Consider the following 15,025-nt stretch of genomic DNA (forward strand, 5'->3'; position numbering starts at 1 on the left):
TTACAGTGATAAGAAAACCTGTTGGGTTATTTCAAGTTTGGGGTTTTATAGTCATGCAGTGTGTATTTTATCGTACCCAGAGCCTCTATTTGAGTGCTTTATTATATGCAACAATAGTTTATTCACTTTTAATATCGCCATATGCACACATTTGTGTTGAGAACGCCTCAAACAATTTGGTCATGATGGTCGTACTGCAGCCAAACGGCTTTTTCTCAAGCACCGCCCAGTGATCGTGACAGTGGTCATGAACCAATCGCATCCGGTATGTTTAAACTGGCACAAAGGAGCGCATGATTCGAGATGAAGCGGGGTCTGGGGAGGCGGAGCTAAAGGAACTCGTCAAAAAGCAAACCGATAGAATGTAGCAAAACAACGAGCAGGAAGTCTTCCAGTTCTGCGTTATATATTTCTTACAAAGTAACTTTACGTGTAAGCTTAGCCTAAAATGAGACTCCGATCACAGAGAACCTTGACGCCCTACACGGAGACGCCGAGGAAAACACGGCAGCCGTCCAGCAACAAAGCTACACCAACACCAAGACGAAGTCGTCGTGCATCGGTCCCAGAAACTCCATTACAAGATAAGGTAATGCAAAAGAAAAATATTAATAAGTTTTTCCTCGACAATGTCCTGACATTTCAATTTCAACGTAAACTACGTTTCGTGCCTACAACTTAGCTCGCCTGAACTAGCCGTGCTATTGGTAGCTATTAGCTAGCTTTCGATTGTTATGGTCTCAAAATGAGAGTCTAAAAGATCGTCTGCGAAGTTAGATCTAGATATGGCATGTACCTCATTTATATATATTCAAAGAATTGTAAAACTTTCAACGTTTGTGTAATCAGGCCAACATGCACATCTCAAACTCCAATGCATTAATCGTATTGTTTTGATTGTGGCCTTGGTTATATGGGTGGCGCAAATTAAATGTGCTCAATACCATATGCAGAATATTTATTATATCTATGTTTATAGTGTGTAATGTTCCTTTGTAAACACAAAAATGTGTGTGTTTTAATGAATGTGTTGGGATTGTGAGGGTTAGTTGAGCAGGGCAGATTTAAATGGGCCAGCTTCATGTGTGTACCAATAAGTAGGTCAACATGCATGCAAAGTATGACATCTTTTATTCATACACAATGTTGCAGAATCCCTCGCTTCAATATAATGTTTAATACAGTATGACACCTTTCAAATAATATGAGAGAAAGATCATCTTTATATGAAAAGTAATGGAGCTGCCAGTGCCCAACCAGAACCTCTTATTGTGAAGGTTGAAGTGCTGTCAGATTCTGAAGATGTCCCACCCATGAGGAGGCGCGTGCTGCCCTGTAGGTGGCCGAGAAAAAGAGCCATTGCAACGGTTGTCAAAGAAACAGGTGATCTTTTTTTTTTCCCCCCCCGCTTCTTTCTCGTAAGTTGATACCCTGACCTTTTTTTCCTGGCTCTAACTTGACACTGTTCTTCAAGATGCGGTCTTGGAGACTCCACCCAGGTCCATATTGCGCCATGAACGCATACTGTCAGAGATGGACCCTGCATCTCCTTATAATTCAACCACCCAAAAGATCTCCACCCCCATTGTTCGATTCCTCACACCCAGCAAAGAGAGTAAGTAAATCCTCAGTCTGTATTTTTTTTGTTTACTGGTCTTTTAAAAATTATTTCATGAATAGAAACCTTTTTGCTTTTGATGTCTTAACTTTTATGAAGTGAGAAAGAAATTGGTCTTTGTTTTTTCAACAACAACAAAAATCAAGATTACAAGAGCGAAGAAAACAATGTAATGATGAGTCCTGAACAAGGAGTGTTTGGTTACGGCTCCATTGACCTCCTGGTGGGAGACGCGGACAACCACATCTTCAGTCCGTAAGCATTATTTTCTGCCTGTTTACATTTTTACAGCTTCAGTGTCTGTCAACATTGATAGTATACCTTTCACCCAGATCTGGGCCAAGTGTCATCCTTGCTATTGTCATTATCACAGTATCGGACTTTCACCATATTTTTTTCCAGCTTCACTTTCATCAAGAACCTGCCATCCCAGTCGCACTATTCCCAGCCCAGACTACCTGACATCCCCCCTAAGACCAGGAGTACCCCGGAGTCCACGCTTGTAGTGGACCTAGTGAGTGGCAACTTTTTTTTTTCTTTGTCCCTATTAAGGCTGAGTCATGTATGGTACGCAAAATAAGACAAACTATCGACGGTTGTGCTTTCAGGATGAAACATTGATGTTTGGATCTCTGAATGTGATCGACAATGCCGAATACACCTTCCAGACAGCATTTCAGGATCATCAATATAAGGTGAATGAAGTCATAATCAATTCCCATGCTGTGAATGGTGCATTGTTATAGCCATTGCTTCATTAGCATGCAAATGTTTGTCTGCCTTGACCCCATCCCCATGATGGCTTTCTATCGTTTTGGTACTAACAGGTTTACGTGATCCTCCGACCACATGTGAAGGAGTTTCTGCAGTCCGTGGCAAAAGCGTACGAGGTGTGTGTGTGTCTATGTATTTTGGATCTAGTATACAGTAATGAATGTCTGTGCTGATTTGATCTCCTCCTCCACATTTTGAATCCAGTTGAGGTAAGAGTTGGCCCAGGCCAACTAAATTGCGCATATTTGTAACATACTTGTTTTGTTGTTTACCTCGACTTTAGCTTTTGACATGGCACCCTTTAAACTGTAGGGGGAGCCCTTCTGCAAATGGTCCTTGTCTTGTAATAAGAGCCAGTAAGTGTCTGATTGCCGTGTTTGTGGTCCTATGTTGCAGCTCTTTGTTTACACTTGTGCAAAGCGGGAGTACGCTGAGAAGATTCTGGATATCCTGGACCCGCAAAGGAAGCTCTTTCGGTAGGTCAACCTGAAAGCATTTCACTTTGTGTATTGTAAGGAATTAATGAATAACATCATCATTTTGCAGCCACCGTCTTTATCAGGATGAGTGTTCCTGTGTTCTCGGCCACTACGTCAAAGATCTCGGCGTCCTGGGGAGAGATCTGACCAAGACTGTGGTTCTGGACAACGCCCCCCACACCTACCCCAACCACGTTCGTATGACACAGATTGTCCACCGTGCCCGTTGGCCGTCAGTTTGATTCAATTTGAGGTGTCGTCTGAATTTTGCAGTTGATGAACACGCTTCCCATCAAGAGTTGGTCTGGTGAGTCAGACGACCGAGAACTCCAGAAGCTCATCCCCTACATGGAGAAACTGTCTGCAGCGGTTCGTCTGACATTTATCGCTAGTTTGTTTGCATCTTTTATGGCCGTCTGTATTTCGGCAGGATTTCTTTTTGAATCCCGAAAATATTTGTTGTGCTCTCCTCTGGTCAGTTCTAAATCAAATCACAGGTTATGTGTAGCAGCAGACTTTCCACGCGCACCCTCGTATCATCTCCTGTGTTTTTTCAGGAGGACTTTCGGGAGGTGCTGAAGAAGAGGAAGGATCACTTCCACCGACTGCTGTCGGAGGACTGATGTGACCAGCCCCCCCCCACTTGACTCTCTCAGCTTTGTTTTTGCATTATTGTTGCGTTGGAAAAATTTGGTGCGGTTAGCTAATGTGCCAACTGATGTGTGGTTGTGGTGGTGGTGGTGGACATGCATGCCTGGTGTCTCTCCGTGACCGCTTCCAAGGACGACATATCCATTTTTCAGCTATGCTGCTCTATATTTTGCACCACATTACCATCAAATCATTCCCCTGAGTAGAAGACCCAGAGATGAAACTTGAAATGTGTTGTGTATATAATTATTTATTATTTCGCAAAATCCTTTTTATTTTCGATCAATGTTTAATGCAATAAAACTAACCTAATTGTGGGATCATTATCCTTTTGTGTGATTGTGAAATATATCTGTGGTATTTAACAACACAGCAGTTAAACAAATAGCCGTGATGGATTTTCGCAAACTCTCTCATCTCCGAGCCTCAAATGCGACACCTAAGTCATAAATTGTTTGCAGGCGGATGGCACGGCTCTGTCGTTTTGGACTTCTCAGCTGGGTTTTCAGCTGTCTCTCTCTCAAAACAAAAGCAGCCTGTAAAAATAAGTTCACGTATGGCCCCGCGGCAGCAGGAAAGAGCCAACAGTGCAGCAAGTGGAAAAGATTGCTATGCTGTTTCCATCTGTTCAGTTGTTGCAAACCAAGTTTCATTGCACTTGCTTAATTGTCTTCCAATAACTATGACGCACAAACACCAACGCTGACAACTATTCCAGTGAACACGGCCATAAAAGAACACTTTCCGCGTTCAAAGTATACTCAATTATATCCGTGATAGTGAACATTTAGACTGAGTCTCAAACTGGAAGTTAAGTGCTTACCCTCCTGCTGCATCTCCTCTGCTTTATTTGCTCCATATGGTGTTTGACATGGTACCCGGCTGGGACGGGAAGGGAAGAGAAGGAGGGGGTGCAATGGGCGGAGGGAAAGCCTAGTATTTTGTCCGTCCTGAAATTTGATTCACAACTTCAGGATCCTGGAAGACAAAAAGAAAACCAAGAGGGGGAGGGAAGAAAGGCTTTCTTCTTCTAACCACCAGAGGCGTAAACTCAACAAACAGCCTACAACCTACTGGAAAGGTAAGTTCTTTAATTCCAACTTTTGTTTGTATTTGACGAATAGAATTAGTGTTGTTTCATTTATCTCTGCGATTGTTGCCGCATAGGCGCAAAACAAAAGACAGACACAAGTCATCATGACTTTTAACTGCGTTTTAATTGAGACGTAGCTTTTTGCACGGTCGTTTTTATTCACTTGGTGACTAAGTCATCTTGACCCAATATTTAGGCGACATTTTTTAGAATTGCACAACACAGCCGGGAAAGTATTTTTCTTTTTTAAAGCGGGAGAAAAGTCGCTCTATTCCATCGTACGCGCATTTTCCACATGCAGACGATCACGAGCTGATCACCACGAATTGCATTTATGTGGTTTGGAATTATCTGACTATGGTCGCGTCATTTAATTTGTTTGGGGGGAAAAATAGGTTCTGAGTGCCATTGTTTGCCTTGCGAGTGTGCGCCAAAACTACTTACCGAATGTGAGCCACACATGTCAATGAAAGTCAGCGTGGGTTTGAACCAACAAAAGGAGACGCGTGGATGTTGTTATTGTGGCGTTAAAGTCATTTAACACATCCACGTGCAGCACGCGTGGGCTACTACAGAACACCATTCAGCACGATATGATCGCAAGGAACGTAACACAAATAGAGAAATTGCATGCAACTTTAATTCGAGTTCATCCCAAGAATATAAGTGACGTCACCGAAATAGTCATTTTGCTTCGTAAATAAAAATCAATAAACATAACTGGACACTGATTCTTCGTTAATCCATCCTCAAGATGCCGTCGACACCATTTATAGCGACCCTGAGGAGATTGTGACGTCACCTGGTTCAGTATATTTATCTATTATATTCAACGCGCACTTTCAAGCAGTGATTGCAAATGTGCGGAAATTTAGTAATAGTTTTCCATATTAGGCATATTCTCTAGTTATGTTTACATCTCCAGATGTATTGTTTGTCTCAACCTATCTGGGATAGGCTCCAGCTCACTTGCTGCTCTACTGGGAACAAGCACAACAGGAAAAATAAATGGATGGAAAATCGGAATCATTTTTCTGTTGCCTGTTCATGTCGTTTTAATCAGGTGCCAGGCTGTGCGACTATGAACACGTCAGGGCTTAAGGCCGGCGACGGGCAGAACGCAAAGGAGCTCGACAGCATGAAGGAATCCATCAGCGACATCATCAACCAGCTTCAGGACATCGACCCTGCTAGGCTGTCTTTCTCCCCCTTCCTGGACCTGGACACACAGATCTGCATGGCACCCGTGTCAGACAGTCCAGAGTCCTCGGTGGAGGAGCTGCACTCGTCCTCCCACTCGGCCTCCGGCTCGCAGCGTTCCCTGGAGCCTCTACCATCGGCTGAGGAGCCAAAGAGTAAGTTTCGACCGCACCAAAGTCCATCCGAGATCTGCTCCAGCTCAACTCAGCATTTAACATATTGCATCTTTGAACTTTAGAGTCAGAGGAATCACAGTTCTAAATGTCTCCGGTTTTCTCGGAGATATACTTAAAAGAACATTTTGGGTGAATGTTGACTGGATGTCAAATTCGGTAATGGGAAACAATCACAGACACATTAAATCAAAACAAACTTAGCAAAGTAACAATTACGATATGCAGGACTGGTTTGTTGACGTCCTGGGAATTTATAGGATGTGGCAGAGCAGATCATTTGAGGTCCAGGCATTAAGATAATCTGCTCCTAAAACCCACTTTCGACGCCTTGACATGTCTAATACGGGGATAATGCAGTGGATAATGAGTAAGAGTCTCCACTGTTTGGTTTTGGATGCTGCTTTAATCAGTCCCTCTGGTTTGAACAGACTCGGCCTCCAGCCACCAGCAGCCCAGCAATGGCCTCCACGAGGAGAAAAGGAGACACGGCCACACAGAGGAGGGAGCGCTGGATCAAACTCTTTCCACTCCGATCACCACAGAGCGTAATTTGGCCGGCGCCACGGAAAAGTGCATCAAGGCTCCAACTCTGATGTCTCAGGGAGACATCCCCAACGGCACAAACACACCAAATTGGAGTCCAGAATCCCCTTGTCTGAGCTGTACGGGGGATGAAGATCGACCCCTGATGGCTCCACCGCCGGATAGCGTGGAGCTGACGGTGTGGAGCCCGGAGGGCGTGCTGGACATTCGCGAGGACGCACACGAGGAATCCGCCGGCGGTGGTCGGTGCTGCTGCGTGTGCAAATGCTGTCAGAGCGGCCGAGTCCCCGCCTTCCTCTCAGTGCTGGCCTCTTTTCTGTGCGCGTCGGCCATTCTCTACGCACTCCATAGCTACGTCCACGTTCAGCTCCCCGACTGCCCCGACGTGACCAGCCGGGTGGTCTTCACCCTCTGCTGCTGTGTGGTGGCTACAGTCCCCGTTGTACTTGGTAGGCATCATTCACAACAGACACACAGAAAGCAGAAGGATTAGGAAGGATTCATTTTGTCTGGCCGCCTCGTCTTGGAATGTTTCAACGTCTCGTGTCCCCTTTTATTTGGTGCTCTTTCAACCTCTACACAGCGGACGTATGGCAGGCCATTTATTTCATATTTTCTTCTAAATTTGGATTTTTTTATAGTCAAAAACATTATCTTCAAAAATTATGTTCATCGTCAAACAAAAAGTAATAATTCAACCCAGAGATAAAAACCAATTTTCAGGATTATTATCTAGCAAGTGAATGATTATTATTTTTACTGAATTTTTTTTTATCACTTAACAAATTAAAATAAATTCACCAATATTTTTTTTTTCTTCACAAAGTGGCATTAAAAAAAAAAACTTTTTCAGGACTTTTTTTGTCCAACATTTTACTAACATTTTCCTTCTGTGCCCTCTCCAGCAATGCTCTTAGGTGCAATGTGCCGCTTCTGTAGCGCCTCGTTCAGTTTGCACGACTCACCTCCCCGAAGACACGCGATTCAGCAGCTCTTCGTGACTGCATCCCTGCAGTTGTTATTCCTCTACGTCCTCAATCTTCTCGTCATGGCGGCCTTTATCCCTCAACAGCAGCTCAAATTGGTACCAATGTTGGTCGCCATGTTCATTCTGGGAAGGTAACTTTCTATTCATTAAATATGTCATATAATATATCTAATTAGAGTTATTATTCATAGAGTTTCAGTTCTTTATAAAAAGATTTTTTTTGCTACCAACGCTGGTTAAGATGCGTGTGCAGTGGACGAGAGTCGGTCTATTTTCAACTCAAAGCGACCACAATTACAATGTCACGAACAAAACCAAACCCTAAAAGCTACTGTAAGTCAGACTTGTACACGACAAAAGTAATTTTCTTTCACGGTACAATCCTACTGGCACGTGAGTCACATGATTTTTTTTTTTTGTTGCCCCCCTCAAACAGGCTTGTTTACTGGGCCAGCCTGAATGCGTGCAGCTCCTGGCGAGGCTTCGGCTCCGGCCTGACCGTCTTCCCGCTCATGGCCTTGCTGGTTTACAATATGTTTCTCCTGTACAACCTGTACCGCAGAGAGTCGCTCCTTCCTTCCCAGGACATTTTTTTTAATCAGGTCACCACATCTTCTCGGTTGGGGGAGACGACACAGAGCCCAAGTGGCACACCAGACGTGCTGGCCACAAACTTCCTGAACTCTCAGTGAGGACATGTGTGCTCTTCTTCCAGAAGGAAATCTCTTCAAAAATAAGTCATTCCTGTGGTCCACAGTCCGGCAAAGCTAAAGAAGTTGCCACGATAACCTCTCAGTTCTTGATGGCTTCAATGATTTAACTCTAGTAGACTGTTTTTTTTTTATTTTATTGTTTATTATTTGAAACTCAAGAGCTCTTTGCCAGCTTTTGGTGGTGATGGGGCCAAGCACTCCAACAAGTCCTTTCAAGCTACTCCAGTACAAATGTCTTCAATTCTCATGTCGCTTAAAAAAAAAAAAGCAAAAGTGACGAGTTTGTAAAAAGTTTGTGTATATGAAGGCAGAATAAAATCCAGTTGTAAAAAAAAAAAAAAAAGCTGGCTGCTTTAGAATAGTCTGGGCCTCTGAAGAGTTATTCTCAGAAGAACGTATATGTGCGTGCAGCATTTGGACTGTTATTATGTGTGCTCCAAGTTGCCCTCCATCTGCTGCCTACTGGCTTACTTTGCTGCTGATGTTGCTCTCTGGCCCCTGTAATGAGTCTAAACTAAAATAGAAAGCCAACAGAAGAATAATAAAAATAAACTTAATTGCAGACAATTATTCTGGGAGACGTGTGTGGGCTCATGGAGGAGAATGTGAAATTCAGTGACTCGAAACCACAAACATGGATAAAATTGTGGGTACACCTCTGTTCATGAAAGACAAACCCACATAGGTCACAGAAATAACTTAAATGTGACAAAAGAATGAATGAAAATGTGTCATGAATATTAACCAATGAAAATCAGCAGTTTGAGTGGCGCTTCAACATAATTAGCACTTCAAGAACACGGACGCCATAGATGCGCTTGTTATACATGAACAGAACAGCACCATCATTTAAAAAAAAAAAAATATATATATATATATATATGCGAATATAATTATTAAGCCCATCGACAAGAGATTTGACCCTAACAGCAGCGCCCCCTAGCCGCATGAGTACGTAATTAACACAGAACTGTGACGTAAACCTATTTCCAAAGATGGCGGCGTTGGTGGGTACGTAATGTTTTGAGTGAAATAATACGCTTTCATCAAGTCTGTCGGGCTTTCTAACAGTGATTTGCTAATCTTATTTGGGATTTTGGACACCAAATCGGACTGTCTTATGTTTCACTGCGTCAGTATTTGGAGCAGCAACTTTTAAGCGCATATGCACGCTGACCTTGCTGCGTCTGCGTTAGCTTGCTAGCTAATATGCAAGAGAATCAAACGACTGCTGTCATTCCAAAAGCCTCGTTGTAACGTAACAGAAAGGTTAGAAACAGATAGACGACGCAGACATCCAGTAGACAAGGACGTTTGGTGGATTATTTACGTTTTCTTTGCTTTTTACATGATTGTAAATGCTCTCATAATTGTTAGGCAACAGAACAATATGAATAGACAATAGAATAATTATCATACAGCCAGCTTTGACAGATGGGTGACTAACAATTCATCTAAAATACTTAATGCATGCCGTTATTTTTGCAGGGCCTCGCCTGACCAGGTCTGGCAGTTTTTGTGCAAGGTAAGTGAATAACTATGTATGCTCGAATGTGAAGTTTCAACATGGCGTCAATCGTAAAGATGACAATTGCACAGGGTAAATCATGGTCATAAATGTAACCTGCTCTTTCTTCCCCAGACCAATTTCATCATTGTTTCTTCAGCAGCAGAAGAGTCTGCACAACGCCGCTAAAAGCGAGAATACCACCACAAGGTGTGATGCTTGTGAGTGTGTTTGATCAAATCAAGTTCCTTATAATAAGGTATTGTCCCTTCTTACAGTTTGGTGCCCGTCCGAGAGAAAAGCACGGCAGTGGCGGCTGCCAAACCATCGTCTGTAGCCAGCAGCAAGGGCGAGTATGTCATCACCAAACTGGATGACCTTATTAACTGGGCTCGCAGGGTGAGTGGACCGTCTTTTGTGTCGATTGAATTACAAATTAAGAGTTAAGGTCAGAATTTATGATGTATAAAATGTCTGGTGAGCCTATATTGCGTGAGTTACATTTACACTGGTCCCATGAATCATACAGCTTTTTATAAATATGATTTATACAATTAATATGGATGCACCAGAGGTCATATCACGGTCAAGATCTATTGTGTTTACCCCTGTAGAGTTCTTTGTGGCCTATGACCTTCGGCTTGGCGTGCTGTGCGGTGGAGATGATGCACATGGCGGCACCGCGCTACGACATGGACCGCTTCGGCGTGGTGTTCCGCGCCAGTCCCAGACAGGCTGATGTCATGATTGTGGCCGGGACCTTGACCAACAAAATGGCTCCAGCTCTCAGGAAGGTGAGGACGCAGAAGTCTAATCCTCAAGTCCAATGCCCGTATAATATTACAATATGAATAAACTATATATAAAGAATTTGCGCAACACTTAGCAACCTCAAATCACAGCATTGAGGGGCTCGGTGGCTCCGTCTCATGTAAATGCAAAGTACAGCTTTCATTACTATGGTGACCGACTGAGCGCGTTGGCACGCAACTGATCGGCTGCTCAATGTTGCCAGCGCAGTGACCTTCAACGAGTTTACCGACCGTTCTGGTTTTTAAAGCGATGAGCAACTAATCTAATAACTTTTCTGGTGGTTTTGGAGACCCAAATATTTGTACAGAAAAAAATCCAAAAGTATATGTAATGTTGAAAATGACGTAAATACTTTTTTCCGACAGGTGTACGACCAGATGCCTGAGCCAAGATACGTTATCTCCATGGGAAGGTGAGATGCCTACTAAATCATTTTTAACTGCTGTGATTTGATATTGGCAGCAAAGCGGATGTTTCATTTTGAACTCACTACTCTTGACTCGTGATTGTTTGCTCCCCCTAGCTGTGCAAATGGAGGAGGCTACTATCACTACTCTTACGCTGTCGTCAGAGGCTGTGACCGAATTGTACCAGTGGACATTTATGTTCCAGGTATACATATATGTGAATCATGGTCTTTAAAATGTTGGATATATTAATGTACTATGGTGATATTATTTATAGTACAGTCAGGGAAAATGGATGTAGTCTGTGATAGAATAAAATTGTGATTTATTTCTACATCCTACTACTTCTGCTGTGCACAGGGTGCCCACCCACCGCAGAGGCTCTCCTCTATGGAACATTGCAGTTGCAGAAGAAGATCAAACGTGAGAAGAAGTTGGCAATCTGGTATCGGAAGTGAATGGGCATTATGTATGACTGTGTGTGTGTGTGTGTGTGTGTATATAATACACCCGAGCTTTAAGTGTTGAAGTTCTGGTTTCATTTGGGACGTTGTTCATCCTCAATGTAGAACTGCAAGAAATCACCGTAAAATAAAGTCAAGAATTATTTAATATTAGCTGTACTGATGCTTGTTTTCAACCAAACTCTGACCTTTTTTAAAGTAATCTGCTGTCATATCTGCAGAATAGCTTTGTAACAGAAATAAAGATTCCAGACTTAATGAAAGCTCTAATTTGGTGAAGTTGGTAAAACCACAGAATTTTAAATTGTCCCATGAGGACTTGACATTGGTCTACCAAGTGTACTGCGTTAGCCTGCCACCAGGTGGCGCCAAATCTCAATTTGACAGCAGACAATGCAGAAAAAGTAAAAGCTCAAATCTGACTATTGTTTTCATTGCAACTTCATGTGCTTTTTGTTTAATTTGAAAAATAATCACTTGCTCTGACTTTGACAAAGGTCATTTCAAGCATTTATTTAAAAAAAAAAAATGGAATCTACCCACTACTGAGTTTCCCCATCTGACTTTTTCTGTCCATCTAATGAGTTTATATTTTTGTGTTCACATGATTTGTACTGTTATCTTTTAACAGGAATGTATACAGTACTTTGTCGCCAGTTTGGATTTGTCGACATTATACACCTCTTATTAACTGAGCGTGCTAATGCTAATGCTGAGTCAAGTGCTGCTTAAATTTGTCTAATGAAGTGGGGACTGTGGAGTATAAAAGCTGCCCTGTTGTTCCCTTGTGACATGCTAGCATAAATTGAAAAATTCATTGACTCATACCATGGACTTGGTTTTATTGAAAGAAGGCAAACAAGAATAAGGAGAGAAAGTCAGAGAAGGCGCATACTAGTAAAAAAAAAAAAGAAAATCTTCCGTAGTGCTTTGCACTTTACTCTTTGTAAATGGTGGGGGTGATCATCTTATGGAAGGAATAGTATTTGCACTCAGTAGGAGGTGCAATGTCCATGGTAGTAGTGCTTATCTTCTCCTTCTTGAAGCCGGCTTCAAGCAGATGAGGCACCTGGCTCTCCTGAAATCATTAACAGTTTGCTCAGTAAGGCTTCAAGACGTTGTTATCACTAACCTTGCCCTATTGCAGCAAGTTAACGTTTGTCCTGAACTCAAGGCGGATGTGCAGTGGAGGTGCATTTTGTCTTAACCACACAAACCCTTAATGCTGATTGTAAAAAAACAAATCTTGATATTTGACAAGAACCAATGATTGATTACCATAGTTATCAAGAGTGAATGTTTACCCGTTTGTAGTCAATTGTCAATTCAATTGAATCCTAATGATAAGGAAGTCTTAGTTCAGCTGACTAGTCTTTAAAAACATAATTAAAAATGAACTTTGGTCTTGCCTTAGGCTGAAAATAACGTGTGTCCAAGATAAACGTGGCGTGTTATCTTTAGGGAATTTGAAATGTATGTCTTGACTTATGATCTCATGGCTTGGGAAATAACTTAAAACAAAATTAATCTATCTTTGTCCTTCTTTTTCCTTCCTTTCCACTCTTGTATCACCAAACTTATGATGACACACAGACTGCAATTGCATTTCATACAACCACATTTGCTGATAATAGCAACTCACCTGAAACATGGTCTCGATATTGTTATATTTGCCCTTGAGCAGCTCGCCCCAGGAGGTCAGATTGCAGTAGGTGAGGACGCCGCCGGGCTTCAGCAATCGGTGAGCGTGACCCTACACACACACAAAAGTACCAACTTATGACGTGATTCCACTTTTAACATTTGCCACAGCTCCAAATTGTGTTCAAACCTTGATAAAGTCAAACTGGTGTGTGTGCCATTTGTCTTCAGACAGAGGGTATGTGTCGTACAGGATACCTGGAAGGGAAGACAAAATGCTTGTTAGAAGTGTACTGGTTTGCAGGAAGTCAATGTGACTGATTTCATACCATCAAAATGGTTATCCGGCAGGGTGGGTACAACCTGCTCCCAGAGGCCCTTGAGGGGGACAACCTACGACGACACCAAAAACTGAGCAGAAAGCCTTAACTGAACAGGCTCCAAAAAAAAAAACAACACTTTTCTATAGACCTTGTGTGGTTGAGACTTGGCCCAGTTCTCCAGTCGGCTAAAGACGCCGTCATTGCACTCGATGATCCAGTGCTCCTCAATGGGGAAGGATTCCACTTTAGTGGCAGCAATGGCCATGCCGAAACCGATCTCCAGAACCCGACCGCCTGAATGACAAATATCATTAGACCCAATAATATCCACCGAAATGATCTCTTTAAACTTGACTTTCAAAATTGCCATAGTTAATCGAACAAAATAGGTGTTGCAGTGATTAAAAAAAAAACGTTTTAGGTTTCCTGTTGAAGGATCACCAGTTAGTTGGGTGTGACTGGAAAGCTTACAGGGTTTCAAGAATATAAATAGACGTGAGTGGACTAGGAGATGCTTAAGGTGTCGTTGCTGGGTTCCTGGCTGATTTAATGGCCTTCAATTCCTTACACCATAGCAGGAGGCAAATTGCCATTTTAAATGTAAACTACAGTACCACAATAGCTTGGTAACTTAGTAACTAACTGTCAATGCCGAGAAACTTTCGGCACTGACACTTGTCCTCCCTCGCACGTGGGAGTGTGTGAGTCTATTTTCACACAAAGCAAAAATGACCCCCCCACCACCACCACCACACTCTGCAGACTTCTTGGCCAATTTCCATGACAGCTGCTGGATTCTGTTCACTTTCCCCCCCCCCCCCCCTGTGTAAGTGTGCACCAGAAATTTGATCAAAAAAGGAAGTAAAATGTTGATTAATTCGGCGTAAGTACATCCGCATGCCATATTAAATCACTTTTTTTCACAGAAGAAACACATTTAGAAGGTAGTTGATGTTACAGAAATAGATCAATGAATAAAATAAAATTATGGGGCAATTAACATAAAGATAATAAAATACAAGGTCAAGTAACCTTTGGAGGCTGCCACCGTTGCCAGGGAGTGCATGTACGGGGTCTCCCAGCGCTCCATCACGGGCTTGCCCATAATCTCCAGGTGAGTATCGGCTTCATTGTAGCCAGCGTTGGCGCCGTGCCACGAGGATTTGCAGTCCTCCCCCTTGGAGAAAATGGGTTGATCGATGGAGGCGCTGCTGCTCATTTTGCTTGTGCCCGGCAAGACTGTCTGCACGGCGTAAGGGGGAGAAAGGCGAGAGGCCGGGGGTTTATATCGGGCTCTGGAGTGCTGACGCTGCGGGGCATTGTCGGCATTGCAGGTCAAAGGCGCAAGCCACGGCGCTCACTCGCCTCCGAGATTGTCTCCGTACTAGATGCGCCACTCGGGCGAATAATTTGCAATCTCAAGCCCCTCATCTGAGGCAAAGTAAAAGATAGTTGCAATGTCCGTTTTAAACAAGATATATAGTCCCATAATTTAAAATAGTATCGTCATCTTGAAACACCGTATTGCTGCTAATTCTTGAATCTGAGCGTCAACACTAAGTGGTCTGTTGAGTAGCAATAGTGATTACTCTTACCTTTTTGATTTTTAAGCAGACCTGTCTCATACAATTTTTA

General features: G+C 42.9%; 4 protein-coding genes across 8 annotated transcripts; 3 read left to right on the forward strand and 1 right to left on the reverse strand.

Moving 5' to 3' along the window:
• Positions 1-290: 290 nt before the first annotated feature.
• On the forward strand, positions 291-3,848 carry ctdspl3 (CTD (carboxy-terminal domain, RNA polymerase II, polypeptide A) small phosphatase like 3). 2 transcript variants are annotated; one of them, XM_037250119.1, is made up of 11 exons: positions 291-589; positions 1,278-1,383; positions 1,475-1,615; positions 1,759-1,873; positions 2,021-2,132; positions 2,227-2,313; positions 2,446-2,508; positions 2,789-2,868; positions 2,939-3,065; positions 3,145-3,240; positions 3,429-3,848. In XM_037250119.1, exons 1-11 carry the CDS (start codon positions 449-451, stop codon positions 3,492-3,494), a joined length of 1,134 nt encoding a protein of 377 aa, XP_037106014.1. In that variant the 5' UTR covers positions 291-448; the 3' UTR covers positions 3,495-3,848. The 2 variants fall into 2 exon arrangements, with proteins under 2 accessions (XP_037106014.1, XP_037106015.1); XM_037250120.1 differs by having other exon boundaries at positions 1,765-1,873.
• Positions 3,849-4,286: 438 nt separating this feature from the next.
• Positions 4,287-8,802, forward strand: LOC119121978. Of its 2 annotated transcripts, none has more exons than XM_037250118.1 (5): positions 4,287-4,607; positions 5,679-5,970; positions 6,420-6,983; positions 7,440-7,653; positions 7,959-8,802. In XM_037250118.1, exons 2-5 carry the CDS (start codon positions 5,697-5,699, stop codon positions 8,212-8,214), a joined length of 1,308 nt encoding a protein of 435 aa, XP_037106013.1. In that variant the 5' UTR covers positions 4,287-4,607; positions 5,679-5,696; the 3' UTR covers positions 8,215-8,802. The 2 variants fall into 2 exon arrangements, with proteins under 2 accessions (XP_037106013.1, XP_037106012.1); XM_037250117.1 differs by having other exon boundaries at positions 4,288-4,603.
• A 374-nt stretch (positions 8,803-9,176) lies between these two features.
• Positions 9,177-12,136, forward strand: ndufs7 (NADH:ubiquinone oxidoreductase core subunit S7). Of its 3 annotated transcripts, XM_037249987.1 has the most exons (9): positions 9,177-9,246; positions 9,724-9,760; positions 9,878-9,952; positions 10,021-10,141; positions 10,357-10,536; positions 10,921-10,967; positions 11,079-11,167; positions 11,323-11,652; positions 11,724-12,136. In XM_037249987.1, the coding sequence occupies exons 1-8, from the start codon at positions 9,231-9,233 to the stop codon at positions 11,418-11,420; spliced, it is 663 nt and encodes a 220-aa protein (XP_037105882.1). In that variant the 5' UTR covers positions 9,177-9,230; the 3' UTR covers positions 11,421-11,652; positions 11,724-12,136. The 3 variants fall into 3 exon arrangements, with proteins under 3 accessions (XP_037105882.1, XP_037105881.1, XP_037105880.1); XM_037249986.1 differs by lacking the exon at positions 9,177-9,246 and having other exon boundaries at positions 9,687-9,760; XM_037249985.1 differs by lacking the exon at positions 9,177-9,246 and having other exon boundaries at positions 9,702-9,760; positions 11,323-12,136.
• Positions 12,137-12,248: 112 nt separating this feature from the next.
• Positions 12,249-14,669, reverse strand: gamt (guanidinoacetate N-methyltransferase). Its single transcript, XM_037249984.1, has 6 exons — positions 14,423-14,669; positions 13,539-13,684; positions 13,397-13,460; positions 13,258-13,325; positions 13,069-13,179; positions 12,249-12,504 (listed from the first exon to the last, which is right to left on the reverse strand). The coding sequence occupies exons 1-6, from the start codon at positions 14,607-14,609 to the stop codon at positions 12,364-12,366; spliced, it is 717 nt and encodes a 238-aa protein (XP_037105879.1). The 5' UTR covers positions 14,610-14,669; the 3' UTR covers positions 12,249-12,363.
• Positions 14,670-15,025: the final 356 nt, after the last annotated feature.

Source organism: Syngnathus acus, chromosome 4, assembly GCF_901709675.1.
Source record: "Syngnathus acus chromosome 4, fSynAcu1.2, whole genome shotgun sequence".
NCBI lineage: Eukaryota > Metazoa > Chordata > Actinopteri > Syngnathiformes > Syngnathidae > Syngnathus > Syngnathus acus.

Excerpts from the sequence above, each read along its gene's own strand:
- ctdspl3 (XM_037250119.1), top strand. The coding sequence starts at position 449 with ATGAGACTCCGATCACAGAGAACCTTGACGCCCTACACGGAGACGCCG. Across the intron at positions 1,384-1,474 it reads AACGGTTGTCAAAGAAACAG|ATGCGGTCTTGGAGACTCCA; the intron begins GTGATCTTTTTT and ends CTGTTCTTCAAG. Across the intron at positions 2,869-2,938 it reads CCGCAAAGGAAGCTCTTTCG|CCACCGTCTTTATCAGGATG; the intron begins GTAGGTCAACCT and ends ATCATTTTGCAG.
- LOC119121978 (XM_037250118.1), top strand. The coding sequence starts at position 5,697 with ATGAACACGTCAGGGCTTAAGGCCGGCGACGGGCAGAACGCAAAGGAG. Across the intron at positions 6,984-7,439 it reads TACAGTCCCCGTTGTACTTG|CAATGCTCTTAGGTGCAATG; the intron begins GTAGGCATCATT and ends TGCCCTCTCCAG. Across the intron at positions 7,654-7,958 it reads GCCATGTTCATTCTGGGAAG|GCTTGTTTACTGGGCCAGCC; the intron begins GTAACTTTCTAT and ends CCCCTCAAACAG.
- ndufs7 (XM_037249986.1), top strand. The coding sequence starts at position 9,702 with ATGCATGCCGTTATTTTTGCAGGGCCTCGCCTGACCAGGTCTGGCAGT. Across the intron at positions 9,953-10,020 it reads AGCGAGAATACCACCACAAG|TTTGGTGCCCGTCCGAGAGA; the intron begins GTGTGATGCTTG and ends CCCTTCTTACAG. Across the intron at positions 11,168-11,322 it reads AGTGGACATTTATGTTCCAG|GGTGCCCACCCACCGCAGAG; the intron begins GTATACATATAT and ends TGCTGTGCACAG.
- gamt (XM_037249984.1), bottom strand. The coding sequence starts at position 14,609 with ATGAGCAGCAGCGCCTCCATCGATCAACCCATTTTCTCCAAGGGGGAG. Across the intron at positions 13,180-13,257 it reads ACCAGTTTGACTTTATCAAG|GGTCACGCTCACCGATTGCT; the intron begins GTTTGAACACAA and ends GTGTGTGTGTAG. Across the intron at positions 12,505-13,068 it reads ATATCGAGACCATGTTTCAG|GAGAGCCAGGTGCCTCATCT; the intron begins GTGAGTTGCTAT and ends TAATGATTTCAG.